Here is an 18,972-nt window from a genome sequence, read left to right on the forward strand (position 1 = left end):
ATATCTTAATAGTCTCCCGCTTTACTTTCAGAACATCGACAACACCAGTATGAGGCCGTCAAGGAATCATCGTGTGCTCTCTGAGCTGTAATATATGTTCATCGAATAAATAGATAGGACTTTGGAATGATTGATGTGTCTACCTTTAAATATTGCTCGTCTACTCCTGCCTCCCGTCTTGTTTCACTGTTGCTGTTCATGTAAAGTTTTCGTATGAGATGCTGGTTTTACTGGTGTTTTGTATTCATCTCGACTGAATGGCGAGTAGTAGCATCTAGTTCGAATGGCCCAAGTACAGCCGGTAAAAGGATGCCTAGAAAGTCTGGACACAACGCAGTTGCTGGCCGGGTACCTGATAATACATATATTTTGTACAAGTCCACTTTTTGTGATATTCTACAGCTTCTACCAGAGCTTGGTGTCTTCCTTCTTCTCCGTCTTCTGCTTCTTGGCCTTGACGAGCTTGCTCGGCGGCACTCTGAAGAAGAGCGAGGGCGACTCGCCGGGCTTGAGCAGGTGGCTCAGGTAACCCCGGTGCGCCGGGTCTCGGTAGTACTCAACGTCCCAACGGCTCGTCGGGTCGGGCAGGCGGTAGAAGAAGCCCTTTTGCCGCACCTGCTCCAGCACGGGGCCGACGTTCTCGGAGCCCACGGGCAGGGGCAGATCCGTGTTGACGCTCTTGCCCTCGACCAGCCTCTTGATGGACTGCCTTGTGTAGTAGCGGGTCACGACCTTGCCGCCGGCCTTTTCAATGGCCTCGATGGCGGCGGCCGAGACGCGCGACACCATGACGTCGATGGGCTGCTTCAGGGTGGTTGCGCCGCGGGCGAGGATCTTGACGCCGTCCTTGATGCTACCGACTAGATTTGACTGGATAATCTCCTTTGGCGTGATCTGTTTCGTGGGGTCGATTCGGCCCTGGTCTATCCATTCTTGAAGCTTGTCGAGGTTGACTTCTGACATGACGGGGGCGCGACTGAGAGGGTCCATGTTAGCATTGGTCTACTACGAAAAGACCTCTTTCCGTAAGAACTTGGTGTTCTAGCGGGGGAGGAAAACAGGCTATGTTTCCAGCGAGCGCAGAAGAAAAGACATACAGGTTCTCAAAACCCATGCGACCTCTAGAGTAGATCAAGGGCGTCTGACCACCCTGGAACCACGGATTGACCTTGCCATGCTGCTTCTGACCCTTGTGACCTCTTCCGGACGTCTTGCCCTTGCCCGACGAGGGACCTCGACCGACACGGACGCGCTTCTGGTATGCGCCGCGGTTGTCCCTGAGATCGGCGAGGATGGAGGCGTGACGGGTCTGCTGCACCGAGAGGGCGGCGAAGGCGCCAATGAGGGATTGCGACTGCGACTTTGGGGTCTCGAGGGCCGCGCGACAGCACTGCGCCGTGAAGCGTGTCGGTATCCTGGGAGGCATCTTGGGGCTGTGTGACTGTGAATTGTATGTGTTTGGAGTCAATTGCAGCTCCTACAACCACAGAGGCGTTCTGGTCGGTCCCCAGAGCTGTCGTACCAAGATGTTGAACCGAGACTCGTTCTCGATAAATTTTTGTGGCCCGTGCTTGGGTGCTGGTCTGTGCTGCCTCCAGCTCTGAGTGAGTGTCCCAAACAGTTGGATTAGTTTATATACTAATACTACTAAGCTCACTATTCCATTGGCTGCAACTAACAGTATTGACTCTTTTTTTGGAATACCCCGACTTGTAACAATATAATTCATCAACGCACCTTTGTCCAGGCTCGCCCAGTGTCTTGATTTGAACAATGATTGTACATGGACTAATCACATATCAAGTACAACCCTCCCCTTTGCTAGACTCCACTCAACTACGTTCTCGCATTGTTATTATAACACATTTTCATCGTGACTGTTGCATACTTTGATACTCCATTTTTCGTGGATTATTGACTGATTCGAATAGTTACTCTGCAAGTACACCTGCTCACCAATCATGGTCCTCTCCATGGCGGCTTTTTAACAACCTTTTCTTCCTTGGCTGGGACCTTTCTCTGCCCTCTTTCGGGACTTGTTGTCTTGGGTGAAAGCAAGCGACCACTGTTTTCATCCATTTTAGCCAAACATCGTCTACCTTCTGGATATGTCCCTCGAACTGATTCGGGAACATATAAGCCTAGATACAGTTTCATCATGATGATGGATGCAAACTTGGTCTCGAGCTTTTGCTCAGCGACAAGCTTTACTCCGTGCTCCACTAGTTCTTTGGGAAGATCGTCTGTAAAGGCACCAGGCCCGCTCTTGACGAGACAACCGCATTTCGTGGCCCTCTTCAAGCTGCCATGGCGAAACGTGATTCTGGCTGCGCGGCCATTTGCTCTTGGAAAATATGAGCCTTGACAGCCCGTGTGACTATTCCCAATCATGACTTGGGGCAAGCCATCTTTAGGGTCGTGATCGTACCCGCGATCAAAGATGCCGTCTCTTACCTCGGCATCGTCTTCTTTGGAAAGCACTTTGGATGCTCGAATACCATCCCGCTCCGGGTTGGGCCCCGCAAATGACATGTTCAGATCTAGTAACGGAAATTTATCCTTTTTTTTCTTTCTCCGAATGGAGAAATCCAAAGTTCCATTCTGGCATACCCTGGCAGAATTTATACTGGTCCAGTCAAAGCATGTCTTTTGTGCTCATGAGGCTGATCAAACCCAATCATACAAGGGCCAGTGATCCCCCCGGACAAAGTCAACGGGGCTTTGGCAAGATCCAGGCCTCGGACAAAGAACACATCACGAGGTCTCGAACAGTGCAACAAAGATTGAACACTCAATGTTATAGAACATCATAAAGCGTAACTACACTATGCAGCTTATTGATTGAGGACAAGAGAATTGTTACTCGGAATAAAGCCAGTTTGGGTAGGCCAATGATTATAAAATCATGGGGCACCCTGACAAGTATGATGAACAACAAGAACAATACAACACTAAAGAAAGAAGGAGGAAAGAAAAACTCAAAAAAAGTAAATACTAGGAAAATAGCATTATGGCCAACGTACTCGTACCTGCCAAAGAATGGATCCACCCGGCTCTGAGAGAGCCGTGTCCGACAGCAACCGAGGAGCAGTCGGCACTAGAGTATGCTACGCCATTGATGATCAAGTATGCCTACGAAAAGTACCGATACAACCTCACTCCCCGCGAGGTGTACGAGATTCTGTACGAGGGTTGCTGGGAGGGTGTTGACGACTTTGTCGAGTACATGCAACAAGACATGAGCCCAACTCCCGAGGGTCTGCGCGTGTATACATTTGAAGAGGTAGACGCCATGGATGCAGCCCTGCGCAAGGGAGAGTGTGCTGAAGAAGAAATTATTGAGGATTTCGATGATGAATCGGAAGACGACGAGGAGGAGCAGGTTCGTAACATCCGCGATGTGCTCGAAGATGGTGGAGAGGATACCCAATTCTTTTTCCGCATGTTGGAGCGCGACGAGGAAGATAATGAGACTGAAGAGGACTTGATGCCACTCGATCCACTGCCGCTCTATGAGAGCCAATGTGGAGACGATGAAGCCATCCTTGAATCAGACATGCCTCCTTCCTTTTCGCCTGGGCCCGCTCCTCCCGAGTATACCGCCCAAGCCTTGGTATTGTCTTGTCACGATCAAGTAGTCGAGAATGAAGAAGACTTAGTGGCTACCATCGTTGAGGATTATTACTCCGAGGTTGACACGGAAGTCGAGGTCGACGAGAGCGTCAAAAGTGCCCAGGAGCCTATTCAGAGCAGTGCCATTTCGCAGTTCTGGCCATCGCCTCTTGGTACTGCTGGGTGGACGCAAGACAAGATCTCGAATTCCCGACGTGTATTTACATCGACTGCAGTCAAGGTCGTGCCGGCCTTGGTGATTATGGGAACTCTGCTTTGGAGAGATCTGCAGGGAAAATCATGAACCGATCGTTGGACGTTGATGGCTGAGGGATTATCGATTATCGATTTTGTTTTCCTTGTTTACACGTAGGCTTTTCATAGCCATCAAAGCATTGTCCTTTATTATAAGTCATTATTTGAATTGTAAATCACTTAGTGATCCTTGTATAGTGTTCAGTAATGTGGTTACGGGCAAAGTTCATCCCGAGCTTGTCAGGGACAAATTCAACAGGAAATGCACTGCCAGAGTCTTCATTTTTGCCGCTGATCTACACTGATCTGGATTGTCTTGTCATTCAGGCCCGAGTAACATGGTGCATATTCACTTCATAATAGTAAAGGCCTGGTATTGTTGACCACATGATCAGCAACGATAAAATGGACGCATCTCAAAATATTTTCGACCTCGGGTTTCCAATGAGCTATTGAGTCTGAGTGACCAGAACTGCTTTGCCGAAAGCCAGCGGATTCTGGGGCCCCGTTCCTTTAGGAGAATACGGGTTCCACAATCATGGGCCAAGGCTCTCGTGTGTCCCTGGTCGGCACCGAAATAGAGCACCTTTGAGAAAGGGTGCTTACTGGGAAGGAGAGCCCGATAGTTTCAGAAATCTCACAACGTCCCACATCACAGTTGAGTAGACAGCAATATCCGCTTTGGACCGCATGCATTGGTTGAAAACAACTTGGAGATCGTCATGAACCTCTGGTGTACCCTCGGTTGTGGGCTGTCAGATGCCGTTGACCCGGGCGAGACTTATGACCAATGTCGTCTGCCGCAAAAAGAAAATCTACTACGCCAAAAGAAATCACTTCTTCTCTTTCTCCTGCCTCCCTTTGGCTATATAATTTGTTACTGACATTGAGAGGATCACAAAGACAGAAGAATAAAAGAAGCCTTGGGCTGGATCATATGACCCACCTTGAAACAAGCCTAACCTAAAGTTTTCCACTGTATCGGTCGGCTGGTCCCGAGGTGACATCGCTGATCGTATACTCGTTCGGGGCAGTCAGGTACCCGTTTCCCGCAGGACAGTTCAGCGTACTGTCAAGTCTATAGCAGGGATCCTCGCTTACAATACGAGCTTCCAGCGAACTGCTAAATCAAGATTGATTCTGATTGAAAAGGAAGCAAATCATCAATGATCGGGATCTCAAAGCCCCATTGAGCTAGAGCTAGCGGCTAATTTCTGCCTGCTCAAGTCCTCTGGCCTTTAGGTAGATGCCTCTCTAGTGTGCGGCACAGCTGCTGGGAGCTTGATCCAAAACAGGCCTTTGTCGTCGTCCCATTCGTCTGTCCGGGCTGTAGACCGACCCTCTAATTACGGCCCGTTTCTTTTTGCATCCTTTCGGACCCTTTGTAGGTTAGATACATGTCCACTATGGGTAAGATTTTGTTCCGTGTACCTGATCTAATTATAAGTGTAAAAACAAAAATGCTAAAGAGAATTAAACTAGTCTTTCCCCCCATGTCTTGTCGTCTCCCTTTCTGTAGCCAACTCTTCCCTTAAAACAACGTCGTGCCAAGCACCAACCATATTGTAGCCTTCAATTGTTTACTCTTCGAACCATTCACTCATTCATCAAAAGTCAACTATCGTCAATCGCTCTTCTTTCCTCGATACATTTTTACTTTCACCTAAAACAAACAAAGCAAGCCATTGACAAGATGAAGTCTATTTTTTGCCTCTTGCCTCTCGCTGTCGCCGTACTTGCCTCCTCCGGGGCCGAGGAAACAGCTGCCGAAGATCCCATCAAGGGCACCGACACCGTTCATGGCTGCTACTCTTCCGTCGGCGAACTGACGTTCAACAGCACCAATGCTTTCAACGGCCAAGGCCTCTGCAGTACGTATTGCAGAGGTGGTGGCTTCGCCGTCGCCGCCTCCCAAAGCTCGGATTGCTACTGCGGTGACAAGTACCCGCCAGAGAGCACATTGGTCGACGATTCCGAGTGCAACGAGCCTTGCCCGGGTTTTAGCGTCGATGCTTGCGGCGGTGCTGATACCTACACGGTCTACAACACTGGTGAAAAGGTCAATGTCGATTCTTCATCTGATGTAAGTTTTTATCACAATATACTACTTTGTTCGCTTACATACACACCTGAACTTTGCTCACATGTCATGACTAGGACTCCACGTCGTCTTCGGCATCAGCATCTGGCAGCACTACCATCAATACTGCCGCCTCTACTGCCGTCTCAACTGGCACCTCGGCGGCCGCAACGACGACAGGCTCGGCCTCAAACGGTACGGCCACCACTGGTACCACTACCTCGACCTCTGCCACTACTGTCATCACAAACGCCGCTGTTGCTCAGCTTCCCGTTCTCGGCCTCAACTTGGCCGTCTTGGGTCTCGGCGCTGCCGCTCTTGTATTGTAAACTATGGCTTTTCAGCAACGCTTGTAATCTAGCTTGGGAGCACATCTTCCCCAAAAGACTTTGCATAAAAGACTTCGTACATTGTGTACCGCATATGCACATTACACATATCATCATATGAGTCAAATAGCATTCCCAAGGATTTTTTGTGCAATAAATGTACGTAATCGAGCTTAAGTATAATGATATCTTCCATTTCCGAGAGTCACGCAGGGGCTCTTGTTTCTGGACAAAAAGACTTGAAATCTTAATTTACTCTGAATATACATGCTCTTGTCGACTCCTTGTCAACGACAAGCATATGTTAGGATTTCTCATAACGCTATATACCTGTATATACAATGTTGATGCTGTGGCATTATGTTGCAATAATGCATTTTTAATAATACAGGACTTCGTGGTCCAGTGGACTTGGAATACCAAGTCGTCTTCCATTAGACAATTGCACGATCGCCAGCTATAGCTTCCCATTCTCTCTGTAGCACCAATGATTTCTTCTTTTCCCAAGCTCCTACACTTTTCGAATCCTGACTAGGCGCCCTCAAACCCTCCAGCCGTGCCATCTCTCGTGCAGCATTATTGACAGCGGAAACGGCTGCTTTTCGAGTCCAGATATACTTTTCCGGATCCGAATCGTCGAGCAAAGACGAGTACAGCAAGGCTGCCTCGGGCGCGTCTAGCGTCTCGGCAGAGTACTTGAATATATCCTTGGCCCTTTGCGGGTTCTTGAGGCGCAGGTAGACCTTGCCCATCTCGACGGCGCAGGCACCTTGCCACTCCCACGCCCCGGGTTCCTCGCCGCCCAGCGACGCTGCCAGACGGAACCACTCGAGCGCCTTCTTGTCCGTCTCGGGCGTTGACTTGGCCATCAGGATCATCCCTTGCAGCGTGCAGGCATTTGGATCGTCTTTGCGCCGGACCAATGCCGCAAACTTTTCCTCAGTCTCTCTGAATTGTGGCTGTCCCAGCAAATTTCTCATCAAGGCCAACCGCGTCATGGTCAAGATGCTCGGCGTGTAGTTTAGTGAGACCAGTGTCGTGTAAATGTGCAAGGCAATTGGAAAGGCAGGACCTGGAGACCCGGCGATTACCATGGCTGCCATGTAGTGGAGCGTTTCATAGGACAGTGAGTGAGGAGGGTCCCTCAGAGTGTTGCGCCAGCCCGGCCTGTCGGCAATGGCCAGGTCGACATAGGTATGAGCGGACCTGAAGCAGTCTTCTGGGTCCAGGCCCGAGACGAGAGGCGGCCGTGCCCTCTCTTTCCAGAATGCCAATTGGGGGACGTCCGTCTGTGAGAAGCGTACTTTGGCGAAGGAGCCGCCAGCCTTGATCCTGGGTCCTGCGTCGCAGCGTCTGGTCGTAGAGAAAGGTGAAATCGAGGTATACTGATGCACACTTGCTGACTCCCAGATGTTCAACTTTCCCCGGCATGAAGAAGGTCGCAGACACCTCGAGTGCCTCCTTGCTAGGCTCGTGAACATGATGCTGCCTCTGCCCCTATGTAGGGATTGTTTCGCTCCCAAACGCCCGATTGTTCACGAGCTGTCTCTTTTTGCTGTATATTGATCCACTGCCAAAGCGAATTTTTAGCATCAACTTGAAATCCTCGTCGTTGTGATCATGTTCATGTTGTCCTTCTGGAGGATAGTGAGTGTTGCAGAAGTAGAAGTGTATGCAAGTAACCCGTATTATGGGACTTCAAGGTAGAGGACCGTCTTATCTTATCGGCCCGCTCCGCCCCAGAAAAAAAGTTGGGAGGAACGAACAAGCAGAAGATGGCCGACACAATTGTGGGCAACTTTTGACGACCAACCAGTTCTTTCGCCATTGTCCTCGACTTTTTCCAACCAGCGCGGCCTCTGAACGTTGCGCAATCATTTAATTGCCCGGTCCTGTCACCATGGCGCCTCTCACTAGAAGAAGAAAGGCGGCTCTGGACAGCCCTCAGCAGCCTTCAAGTGCCCCACCATCGTCGGCGGCATCGAAATCCAAGCGCAAGTCAATCTCAGAAGAGGCAGAGGTCTCGGCCGACGAACAAAATACCGACACGGTTACGCCAAAGCGCCAGAAGCTTGCCGTCCGCACCACAAAGGATCAGACAAAGACGCCCACCAACCAAGAGCCACATTCGACGGTCAAGTCGAAGCGCAGCCGCGACGCTCTGGTGGCCGACTCGGACGACAGCGACGATGCCGAGCCATTAAACACCCCATACCAGCTCTCAAAGCAGCTCGAGGAGGACGCCAATCAGCAATTGAATCAGGAGCTCAAGGCTGCGCAGTCTCAACAATCGAAAGCTGCTGCCGCGCCCGCGAAGAGCAATCGCATTGTCTTTGGCGACGACGATGATGTGGAGCAATATGTAGCCGCAGCTGCACAAAAGGCCGAGAAGGCCAAGGATGCCGAAGAGGAGGCAGAGGAAGAGGATAGCGACGATGAGGCACCCGAAGCCGTGACGGCTTCCGCAGCAGCGCAGGAGTCGAAGAAATTGGCACAGGCTCAGACAGACGCAGCAGAACAGTAAGCCACGGATCTTTGTAACTAGGTGCTAGTTTATCACCTACTAACAACATGACGCAGACAAGCTGCAAAGCAAAAGAGAAAGCGCCAAGACAGAGACAATGCTCTTAAACAACAAGCCCAGAAGCGGAAACGGGCAAGCAAACCAAGTCGCGACACAGCAGATGGCGACGACGAGGACAAGGTGACAACCGGCCGTAAGAGAGCCGAGAAGTTCAACCTGCCAAACGAGCTGCCCGCAGAATTCTTGACGGACTCGGAAGACGAAGAGGAAGACGAGCGGGATCTGAGGGTGGTACGAAAGCCCACAAAGATCAAGTTTGACGACGCAATGAACGCGCTTTCCAAGGAGGGCAGAGCGCCAAAGGACGAAATTGTAGGCTCCACGGCATACAGGGTCATGATGGATGAGGCCGATCAGACGCTCGCCCCAAGAGCAAACCAAAACTCCAAGAGCGTAAAGGAAATGCTGTTGCATCGTAGAAGAGTTGGTGTAGCACCAACCAAGGCCAAGGGATTCTTCAAGCGCAGGTAATAACAACATAATCCAGATACAAAAGAGATAATATTTTTTCCAATTACTCACGAGACCAACATGTGCCTACCGTGGCCAATGCATGTCGTCTATCAAGAATGTGGAAACCTTGGAAAGAAACTCGTCTGTCTATCATATAGCCATATTCAGATGACACAAATCTAGCGTTCTGTAGTAGAAGCCAGACTAGTCCGGGCTTCACTCAAAAATATCACGTTTCAGCTTTCCGATATTAAGTCCATCATGATGGTCTCTGCTGGCATGTGAGTACTTTTCGCCAGCGATCTGACCTGCGGGTACATCACTTCTGAGGCTGAAGCAAGCTGGCTACCCACGCGAGAATGTGATGAGCTTGTCCAAACTTTCGTTTCCACTCCCTTTTTTGTTCTCTGCCTTGACTGTGGAGAACGGCAGGGAAAGATTCAGTTCCTGGCCTATTCAAACAACGAAACACTGTCCTCAATAATAGCACAAACCAAAATGCCTTTGGCTGTGTCAAATACTATATAGAATATCAATGTCGTCTAGAGAAGAGCAATCTGTGATACTTTCTTTTTTGTGTGATAAGAAGCCAAGATACTCGGCTCATCCTGACTGTATACAAACATGTAATGAGACATTCTATGTAATGAGGGGGTTTTTCGCCAAAAATCAATCTGTTGCAAGCAAAATGTGTAGGAGAGGAGAGGATTTGCTGCAATGAGTATACCTATACTCCTAACCCCCTTTGCCTTGCACCAGCTTACCGCGTTTCTCGAAGAGGAGGGGGTGGGGGAGAGGAACTGGCATGCAGGTACCAGTGCGTCGCCCGCATCCACAGACACCAACATGTGCCTGATCCGATCGCCTCTGGTGGTGTTAATATTGCAGTGAAACGGATAACAAGGTTTATGAATCGCCCGCCTGCGCGGCCAACTAAGCGGCAACCCAACTTTCACTGCAATTTTAATTCCAGCAGAGGCGATCAGCATTGACTCAAGTCGTACGAGGCACAAGAGCAAGCCATGATGGTAGGTTTGAAAATCATATTCTCTTCGTAAGAATAGTCCTAGACTCATAAGATAACTGTAAAATGAAGAGAGGTAAATGAAAAACTAAATGAAAAACTGATAAGATCAACATGTCCAAAATCTGCGACTTGCCGCCATGGCGCCAGCCCATTTATGCAACATTGTTAACCTGACGATGAGCATGGTCATATGCGACCTCGCCCGTTGAATTGATGAGCTACCAATGACTTAGCTCACAATGTCTAATGGGTTTTCAGATAGCACCACCACCGGGTGGCCTGCAATCAGGCGACCGCCCGAGCCAGTCTGGTTCCCCTCGAGGGCATTCTGCATCTGAGACAGTCTTGCGGCTTCGCGTCCACGTTCAAGCATTTCATGTTGGTACTGACCCAGAACATCCTTGATATTCTCAAAGTCAAGTTTCTCCATTTTGGTGATCGCTTTAGAGAGCATGATGGCATCCCTCATGGCGTGGTAGCCACCTTCTCCACGGACTGCATCCAAAGTATTAGTATTGATTATGTATGCTCGCAGACACAACGAAGCTGACTCACAGGCCGTCATTGAATGCGCGGCATCACCCAGCAGAGTGACGCGGCCGATTGGCATTGTTGGCATGACCAGAGTGGAAAAGCGGATACCAGGCGACTTCATGTGCTCAGGGGCAGTCTTATCCATCAAGACTCTAAACTGCGGGATCAAAGTAGCCGCTTTCTGAACCATGACGTCGTACAGCTGCTTCTTGGTGGCAGAATGGACCCAGAAATCGTCTGCGCGGGCGGCCTCGTCCTTCCACAGCATGTGATGGTAGAAGCGGCCAGACTTGCCGTCGGGCGCAATCTCGTCGAGGGCGGCAAAGTACCACGCGCGGTTGCCTTCCGCGTCCTTGAAGTCGACGCCCCAGATCGAGTGGCCGAGCTCCAGCGCGGTTCTCATATCGTCGCCACTGAGCACAATGTTGTCTGCGGTTACCAGGGCTGCTGGCTCCCAGCGCAGCAGATCGTTCTGCTTGCCGAGGAGCTGCTGTCTCACTGTGAGTGTGTCCAAGTTAGCTTCTTTCGACAACATACAAATGATACACTAGGATGTTACTTTACCAATGCTGCGAGATCCGTCGGCGCCCACGAGAATGGAACCAGTCGCAGACGTGCCGTCTTGGAACTGAACCGTCACAGAGTCTTTTTTTTCCTCGAGCGTTTTGGCCTTCTTGTCGTACTGCACGGGGATATTGGTTGAAAGCCACTCTCGTAGGCGGCGCCGATTTGCTCGTATGATCTCACCGTTGCCCTCATCACGCACGCCCAGCTTCCTGGAAGCATCTTGGGGATAGAAGGCGAACTCGGGGACCAGATTCAACGGCAAGATGTTGCTTGTGACTTCGACTGGAGGAAGATCATTAGGCAGGAGACCTTTGAGCTCGTCCAGCATACTGATTTTGTCTGAGCTTGTGCCAAGGCGGTATTGTTGTGGGAGATAAGCTTACGAGTGGATTGCGATGGACCATCCTTGCAATCTGTCGTGGTCGTTTTCGTCTCGTTCGAAAATCTCATAAGAGATTCCCTGTTTGCGCAGCAGCTGAGCCAGCAGAAGTCCGCCGATGCCTGCGCCGACAATGAGGACATGTGGTGGTGGAGACATGATTGGTTAGATGCTGAAAGTCTTGTATGCGATGGTGTCTAGATTATTTGTGGCAAGTTTGAGGATAAGGAAAATGAAAGCAAGCACTTGCGTGCCATTCGTGAGCCTTTATAGACAGTCGTGGTCCCTTTCACGGTCCATCAAGTTGTCCAAAGGTCCCATCGCTGGAAGCGGACATAATGAAAAATCCAAATCAACTGATCTCCGAAAATACGCATGAGAAATAAGACGGAATGAGATTGCAACGACACCGTTCTTCGCGCCCGCACTATCATGGGAAATCCGCCAAGCCTATACACATTCTGTCTATACTAGAGAAGAGCTATAGGCAGGTCACAGAGCTGCTGTTGGTCATTACTCAGCACCGCAAGTTTATAGTTGGAAATCAAATCTAATGACATGTATCTATTGGGGCACAAATGGACTTTAGAAAAGTCCGAATATAATGAATGCAGTTTGCCCTTGTCCGATCCAAATTCCCATACTATTATCTGCTAGTGGGTACCCCCAACTGTTTTCAATATATACGAAGTACCTATTTAGGCGGCCAAATCACGGTAAGGGACAAGTACTCCAAGGCAAATCGATGACACGCAAAACAGAGCTGCCTGCCAAAGTGGTAGCTTTGACGGTGGGGCTATGACGGTCTTGAGAACACGGGGCGCGGAGGCAAGATTAGTGCCGAGTCGCGAGGACCGGTACGGAGCTATATGAGGCCGTTGAGACTGTTCAGGTGCCGAATGTGGGACTAATAATCCCGGTGAGAGTCTATAGTATACGTACCTATTCCACTCCGCAATTCAATTTCGAAGTCCCGTCTATTATTCCGTCAAATGCGCTCAATTTCACAGCCATGCCCTCGCTTCGTTGGGCCCAAATGCATTCATGCCATTCGCAGGCTCTATTATTCCCCAAGCTATCTTCTATTGCCAGACGGCAGTGGCGAGCGATTGAGAAAAACCCAAAGACATTCGTACCGCTCTGTCCTGCAGAGGGCGTTATATTATATCTAGCAATACAGAAGCCTGCTTCATACGATTCATTGTCATAGGTTCGGCGGGCGATAAAGGCCGGATTCTGTACAATTTAGGAGGCATACAATATGGAACAGACTGACATGACCCTTGGGTCCCTGCGGTACTTTCAATATAAACAATATCACCTGCAGCGAAAGTAGCAGTGGCACAGAATTTTTCAATCTTCTTCGCCGCGTTAATTATTGTCATTACAATTGCAAATATAGCTGTGAAGAGGATGACCTACCCAATCCTCTGAAATATATTTTCTTCTAAAAAAAAAAAAGTACAAGACTAGGATGACGAGCGTGGGTAGGACGGTGGATAAAGCCATAACTATCCCTTCTCCAACTCGTTTAGTGTTCTTGGGAGCGTAGTAGCGGATCTTTCCATTGAGTTAGGTATCTTTTCTTCGAGGACTGCTATTATAGTGACGAGGACACGGCAGCATGCGTGGACGAGGTCCATGTATAAAGAGAAAAGAAAAGAGAAGAAAAAGCGCGGGGCATATTTTTTTTTTTTTTGGCAGAGAAGCAGCGTTATAGCCTTTGCGGGGGGATAAATTGCAGTGAAAAGAGAGCACAAGGCAGAATTTTCCGATGGCTGTCAGCCTGTGTGATGCGTGAAGCCCGGGGTGGCCACGGCGCCAGCTTACAGCCATGCCATGCATACATGGGTAAATAGCCCTCCCTACGGGAAAACCTAAATAATGCATCCATCTTTCCACCACTACATTCACCACCAACGGTGCCATATCACTGTGCTTGTTGTTGTTGTTGTTTGGGGGGGGGGGGGGGGGGGGGAGAGATGAAGAAGAACGAGTCGGATTTTTAGAGAGCAGCAGCGTCACAGCCGAAGCTGGAAGCCTCTGCGGGGAGTTCTATAATAACAAAAATAAATTGATCATTACGACCTTGAAAGATACAAATCTAGTAGAAGAAAGGTAGAGACTACCATGTAGGCAGCTAGAGCCTCTCTCCCACACAGACTCTTAAGCATTATTGATGCAATACCCGTGTAAATATTGTTCACTCTTCGGTCGGTGCCGGTGCCGGTGCCGGTGCCTACTTGGAATGTATGGAAGGGTCTCGAAGATCTCATTCTTGCACTCACCAGCTGCAGTCTTTCTTGACATGAATCCCCCAAGATTGCTGCCAACTTCAATCCTTATGCTTGTTTTTTTTTTTTCCTTCTCCTTTTTGTAGAAACGATTTCGGCAAGTATTCAGCCATGGTCGGTTACCAGTAAAAGTATCTAAGATCCCGAGAACAGAAATTATGTGTATACCGGGACACTTTATTTGCATTTCCAGCTGAGCACATCAGGTACCTAGCTACGACGAATATTGTCTAATAACAAAATTGGTATTGAGGTGAATATATCTTATTCACACGATATCGTATCATAGTAAATACACACGCTAGATCTTGGATCTCTAAAGTCTATATACAAGTCTGAAGAATTGGAACAGAAAAAAAATATTCTTTTAACCATGCCTGGGCCATTTATTGCTGCAATTTATTGTTTTAAGCAGCAACCTGGAGGCTGAGCGTAGTGCTAGCCTTCAGATCCCGGGAGCTGGTACCGACGGCGAGGGTATAGTCACCAGAGGCAATAGCCCAGCCCTGGGCGGCGGTATCCCAGTAGCTCAGGTCGCGGCGGCGCAGGGTGAAGCCGACGTTGGCGGACTCGCCGGGGGCAATGGTGACCTTTTCAAAGCCGCGCAGTATGCGAATGGGCTGCTCGGCCTCGTCGGGGAAGGAGACGTAGAGCTGGGCGACCTCGGCGCCCGTCAGGGAGCCGCTGTTGGACACGCTGGCCGTGACGTTGACAAGGTCGTCCCAGAGGTCCTCCTGGCCGCCGAGCGCCATGGCGCCCGAGGCGTACTTGTAGGACAGGGCCGTCTCGTTGACGACAGTGGCCGTCACGTCGGTGCCGTAGGTGAAGTTGGTGTAGGACAGACCGTGGCCAAAGGGGTAGCGGACCGTCATGTTCTGGGCGTCGAACCAGCGGTAGTCGAGGTAGACGCCCTCGGTGTAGTCGCACTGCTCCTCCTCGCAGATGTTGAACTCGGAGGGGTAGTCGCTGGCGTTCTTGGGAATGGTGTAGGTGAGCTTGCCGCTGGGGTTCACGTCGCCGTACAGAACATCGGTACTAGTGAAGAAGTGTTAGCTCTGTGATCTATTGTGGTTTTACTTTTGGCTTCCCAAAACTTACATGGCATTTCCGGATTCCTGGCCCAGCAGACCACTGTAGAGGACAGCGGTGACGTTCTCGTGCTCAATCCAAGCGTCGAGAATACGAACACCGACAGTGTTGACAACCACGATGGTGTTGTTGCAGTTGGCAGCAACGGTGGTGACAAGGGTGTCCTGCTCAGTGTTGGACAGCTCGCTGCGGTCGGCGCCCTCGCCGGAATCGGCATTCATAAAGACAAGGCAGGCGGCTGAGTTGGGGGCGTAGTTTGTGATGGACGGTGACTGAGCAGTACCGGAACCAAGGTTGCTAAGGTTGGTGCTGCTGCTGCTGTCGCCGCCGCCTCCCATGCTCGAGCTACTGTTGCCGCTGTCGGTTGGGCCACCACTGTTTGAGTGAATGATTGTCAGCTTGTCATTTTCGTTTATATTGAGAAATTCAAGTGCATTTCAATTACTGCCAGAGGGAAAGGAAAGGACAGTTAGCTTACGTCAAAGTGCCATTGGTAGTGCTGTTGTCTCCCATTGTCGGCATGCCGCCACCGCCGCCGAAACCACCTCCTCCGCCAGAGGAGGAAGTAGAGTCCGTGTAGGTGTTGTTCAGGATCCTAGAAGGCCGATTTTAGTAAACTGAACTGAGAGAAAGTGTAGGAATCTTTTCTACATACCACCAAATCATGGAGCGGTCGGAAATGGCGCGGGCAGAGATTGCCTGGTAAGGAGTCACGAGGTAGGGGAGAGAAGGCTGGCCGGAACCTCCAGATCCGGCAAGATGACCTTGGTATGTGTCAGAGGGAGTACCAGCGACACTGAAGGCTCTGTTCGGGCCACCCATGGCAGGGCCAGCATGAGCTCCAAAAAGGGAAACAGTTCGGGGCTTGTTCAGGGGAAGACCACGACCAGTGCCATCTTGGGTGTTCTTAAGGAGGACTACGAAGAGTTAGTCGCTGCGGAAATGGGTAGTGTTGAAGGATGTTTTACCGATTGCCTCATCGCCAACGCGGCGGATAACATCCGCGTGATCTCCACGGACATCACGGAACTCGTCAGTGCCCATTTCCGAGGGCTGAAGACCGTCGTCGAGTCCAGCGTAGTAGTATCCGATGACGTTGCGGACAGCCATGTCATCCAGTCTAGCTTGGGTAAAGCTACCGTTGGCAATACCAGCCTCGAGAATGTCTTCGGACCAGAGCGAGGAAGAACCGAAATCCAGACCACCGTTGGCAGAACCGTATGATGTAGACTGTGCAGACACATCAGGGAAAACCATACCGGGGAAACCCACGGAAGACTTCAAGTATTTGTTCAAGGTATCCGAGTTCTCGCAGGACAGGGTGTTGTTGATCTTGTTCATTCCACACATGGCGGCCATCACTAATAAGAAAAAAATTGTCAGTACACAATCGAGACAATGTGAACAACCATGGACAGAATCAACTCACAGCCAGACTTGACACCATCGGCAAAGGGCCACAGGTAGACCTCTCGGGTGGTCTTGTCGTCGACGTTGCTCGAGTACCTGTTGGTGCTGGATCGGTTGGTTTCCTGCTCGTTGAACAGGTAGTGACGGGCTCCGGTAATGACACCGGCACTGTTCATTCCCTCAACTCCCAGACCCACGGCAACACCATTGAGGTACGGGTCAGGGCCGTAGCCTTCGGGGTTACGTCCTCCGTATACCACACGGCCCATGGGACTGGAGACGGGGCCGTCAATCAGGTTGGCACCAGCATCGTAGAACTCCTCTCCAAGAGCATAAAAGTTCTCCCGGAAGAGGGTTCGGTTCCAAGTCATGGCGAGAGCGGAAGGTGCCGTGAAACCTGAAACGAAAAAGTTCTGGTTGATACCAGCAGCGCCGTCCTTGGTTACCAAGGCCGTCCATGTCGCATTATCATCTGTGAGGTCTCCGCCAGTGATGATGGTGATCTTCTGGGCGTTGGTCAGGGTGGAGACAAAGGCAACGGCCTTTTCATATGCGTCGGCGGCAACGCCCAGGTCCAAGTTGCCATCTGACAGAAGCGTGGGCTCGGAGGCGGAGGTGGTATTAGTGGAATTATCAGCACACAAGCCACTTGTAAAGAGTGAAAGCGCCGAAGCGACCTTGAAGGCCCGAGGACCCTTCATGATGAGAGAATGAATATACGTGATAGCGAAGTCTGTCCGTTGAGAGAAGGGGGATATTCTGGGGAGTCGTTTCTCATGCTTGACTTATATAGATATATCTTGGCGGAGCCCTGAGTTATGTTTCCACAATGTTTCTCAGCGGAGGGCACCGTCGTCCCAAGGACCTGTGTGTAATGATCCCAAAGCATGATCCCTACCATCCGAACTCGTCTCATGGCGAACGAGAAATCCCACATGGCCTTGCCCATGTCTGAATGGAGGCGGTCTCGGCAGGCCTGGGAATAGTGTGGATAGGCTTCGACGATGATCTTCATAGAAGTTCCCGATCAAAGCTTGGCATTGTCATCCCGGTCTATGGCCATGACGGCGCAGGGTGGTCTCTTGAAACTTGAAACAGGGATTTTTGTGTGTGCCTTTTAGCGCCATGATACATTATTTCATAGGCTCGTAGTCTTTTCTGCCAGAAAAGGTGGCTGATAAGATTATGACTATGCGTCGAGAGCACAGGACTCATTGGCACCACGCTGCCGTTTAGAGTTGAGAGGCATACGCGGCCGCCCCATACTGCTCGTGGTACCAGGGAAAAAATGTCGAGCTAAGCAGCGGGTCAGGGGCGCAAATACCGCCAGGGCCGTTCAAGGAGTGGCTTGAGTGGAGGCGCCCGGCACTCTAATCGGGCTTTAAGGCCATGGTTTCTGGGTCTCTGGGAGCCTCCCGACGTCAAGTATATCGATCGTCGTAGGCTCGCCGCACAGCAAAGTGGCCGACGACCGGATATTCCATGCATGATTGAACGGAAAATCCGGTGGCTGGACCCTGGCACCTGGGAATTACACATTGTGAAAATTTGGATGGATTTCGTGCGAGTGATTTATGATAATACTACGGAACATTCCTTTGTGGATTTTCACCACCACGTACACATGGGCTGTGGGTAAAGGCCTACCCGACCACCAAGTGCCGCGATGGTGTACACAACCATGGAGGATATCAGATAAATAACGCGTAAGCCATGCAAAGTCATGCAGGCCCACAGACATCATCTTGCTGATTGATCCTTCAATACTTTGTCAACACCCTGGACAGGCGAAACTGAGGGAATGGTAAGGGAAAATGAGGTAATTGATGATGAACTCGGCTGCGATACCCGTCTCGTCGGTCATGTTCTCGCTGTGACCACTGAGCCGGCAACCCGTCTCCTTTTTTTTTTCTTCTGAGCAAGCATAACATTACCCAATTATTTCTTTCCCCCTCCGCCTTTCATCTGATGAATGCATGAGATAAGCACGAGATGAATATATTATGTTTGCCGACGACCGTGGAAATACAGGGTTTAGCTTAGCTGCCATTCATACCATATATGAAAAAAAGGTAACCTAGGTTATTAGACAACCACTTCTCCCAGTGTAACATCTTGGCTTGCAGATCAAGATCAGCCTCAACCTACTATGTACAAATGCAGCCACTACCGGCAGCTCACCTTAGGCCGGGATTGAAGACTGCTAGTATGCGTATGAGATATGCGGGCCATGATCGCTTTTGCATCCGTGCCGACACCCTCAAAGTCCCTGGCTGCATGCAGCTCAACAATGCATAGAATACGTATGCTGCTGCAACTGCCGGCAATCATGTCCTTTGATAGAGCTGTTGTCGCGTCT

The 18,972-nt window shown here is 50.3% G+C and overlaps 8 protein-coding genes across 8 annotated transcripts; 3 read left to right on the plus strand and 5 right to left on the minus strand.

Moving 5' to 3' along the window:
* Window positions 1-405: 405 nt before the first annotated feature.
* PFICI_12670 (uncharacterized protein) lies at window positions 406-1,426 on the minus strand (the record flags this gene model as incomplete). The annotated part of the gene is made up of 2 exons (XM_007841251.1): window positions 406-976; window positions 1,098-1,426. The coding sequence occupies 2 exons, from the start codon at window positions 1,424-1,426 to the stop codon at window positions 406-408; spliced, it is 900 nt and encodes a 299-aa protein (XP_007839442.1).
* Window positions 1,427-1,959: 533 nt separating this feature from the next.
* PFICI_12671 (uncharacterized protein) lies at window positions 1,960-2,532 on the minus strand (the record flags this gene model as incomplete). The annotated part of the gene is made up of 1 exon (XM_007841252.1): window positions 1,960-2,532. One exon carries the CDS (start codon window positions 2,530-2,532, stop codon window positions 1,960-1,962), a length of 573 nt encoding a protein of 190 aa, XP_007839443.1.
* Window positions 2,533-3,010: 478 nt separating this feature from the next.
* PFICI_12672 (uncharacterized protein) lies at window positions 3,011-3,916 on the plus strand (the record flags this gene model as incomplete). The annotated part of the gene is made up of 1 exon (XM_007841253.1): window positions 3,011-3,916. The coding sequence occupies one exon, from the start codon at window positions 3,011-3,013 to the stop codon at window positions 3,914-3,916; it is 906 nt and encodes a 301-aa protein (XP_007839444.1).
* Window positions 3,917-5,560: 1,644 nt separating this feature from the next.
* Window positions 5,561-6,276, plus strand: PFICI_12673 (uncharacterized protein; the record flags this gene model as incomplete). Its single annotated transcript, XM_007841254.1, has 2 exons — window positions 5,561-5,950; window positions 6,025-6,276. 2 exons carry the CDS (start codon window positions 5,561-5,563, stop codon window positions 6,274-6,276), a joined length of 642 nt encoding a protein of 213 aa, XP_007839445.1.
* A 434-nt stretch (window positions 6,277-6,710) lies between these two features.
* PFICI_12674 (uncharacterized protein) lies at window positions 6,711-7,757 on the minus strand (the record flags this gene model as incomplete). Its single annotated transcript, XM_007841255.1, has 1 exon — window positions 6,711-7,757. One exon carries the CDS (start codon window positions 7,755-7,757, stop codon window positions 6,711-6,713), a length of 1,047 nt encoding a protein of 348 aa, XP_007839446.1.
* A 419-nt stretch (window positions 7,758-8,176) lies between these two features.
* PFICI_12675 (uncharacterized protein) lies at window positions 8,177-9,331 on the plus strand (the record flags this gene model as incomplete). Its single annotated transcript, XM_007841256.1, has 2 exons — window positions 8,177-8,796; window positions 8,857-9,331. 2 exons carry the CDS (start codon window positions 8,177-8,179, stop codon window positions 9,329-9,331), a joined length of 1,095 nt encoding a protein of 364 aa, XP_007839447.1.
* A 1,238-nt stretch (window positions 9,332-10,569) lies between these two features.
* On the minus strand, window positions 10,570-11,979 carry PFICI_12676 (uncharacterized protein; the record flags this gene model as incomplete). The annotated part of the gene is made up of 4 exons (XM_007841257.1): window positions 10,570-10,835; window positions 10,896-11,372; window positions 11,439-11,770; window positions 11,825-11,979. The coding sequence occupies 4 exons, from the start codon at window positions 11,977-11,979 to the stop codon at window positions 10,570-10,572; spliced, it is 1,230 nt and encodes a 409-aa protein (XP_007839448.1).
* A 2,542-nt stretch (window positions 11,980-14,521) lies between these two features.
* Window positions 14,522-17,314, minus strand: PFICI_12677 (uncharacterized protein; the record flags this gene model as incomplete). Its single annotated transcript, XM_007841258.1, has 6 exons — window positions 14,522-15,149; window positions 15,213-15,578; window positions 15,682-15,798; window positions 15,859-16,120; window positions 16,172-16,564; window positions 16,633-17,314. The coding sequence occupies 6 exons, from the start codon at window positions 17,312-17,314 to the stop codon at window positions 14,522-14,524; spliced, it is 2,448 nt and encodes an 815-aa protein (XP_007839449.1).
* Between the last annotated feature and the right edge of the window lie 1,658 nt (window positions 17,315-18,972).

Source organism: Pestalotiopsis fici (genome assembly GCF_000516985.1).
Source record: "Pestalotiopsis fici W106-1 unplaced genomic scaffold PFICI_Scf_10, whole genome shotgun sequence".
NCBI lineage: Eukaryota > Fungi > Ascomycota > Sordariomycetes > Amphisphaeriales > Sporocadaceae > Pestalotiopsis > Pestalotiopsis fici.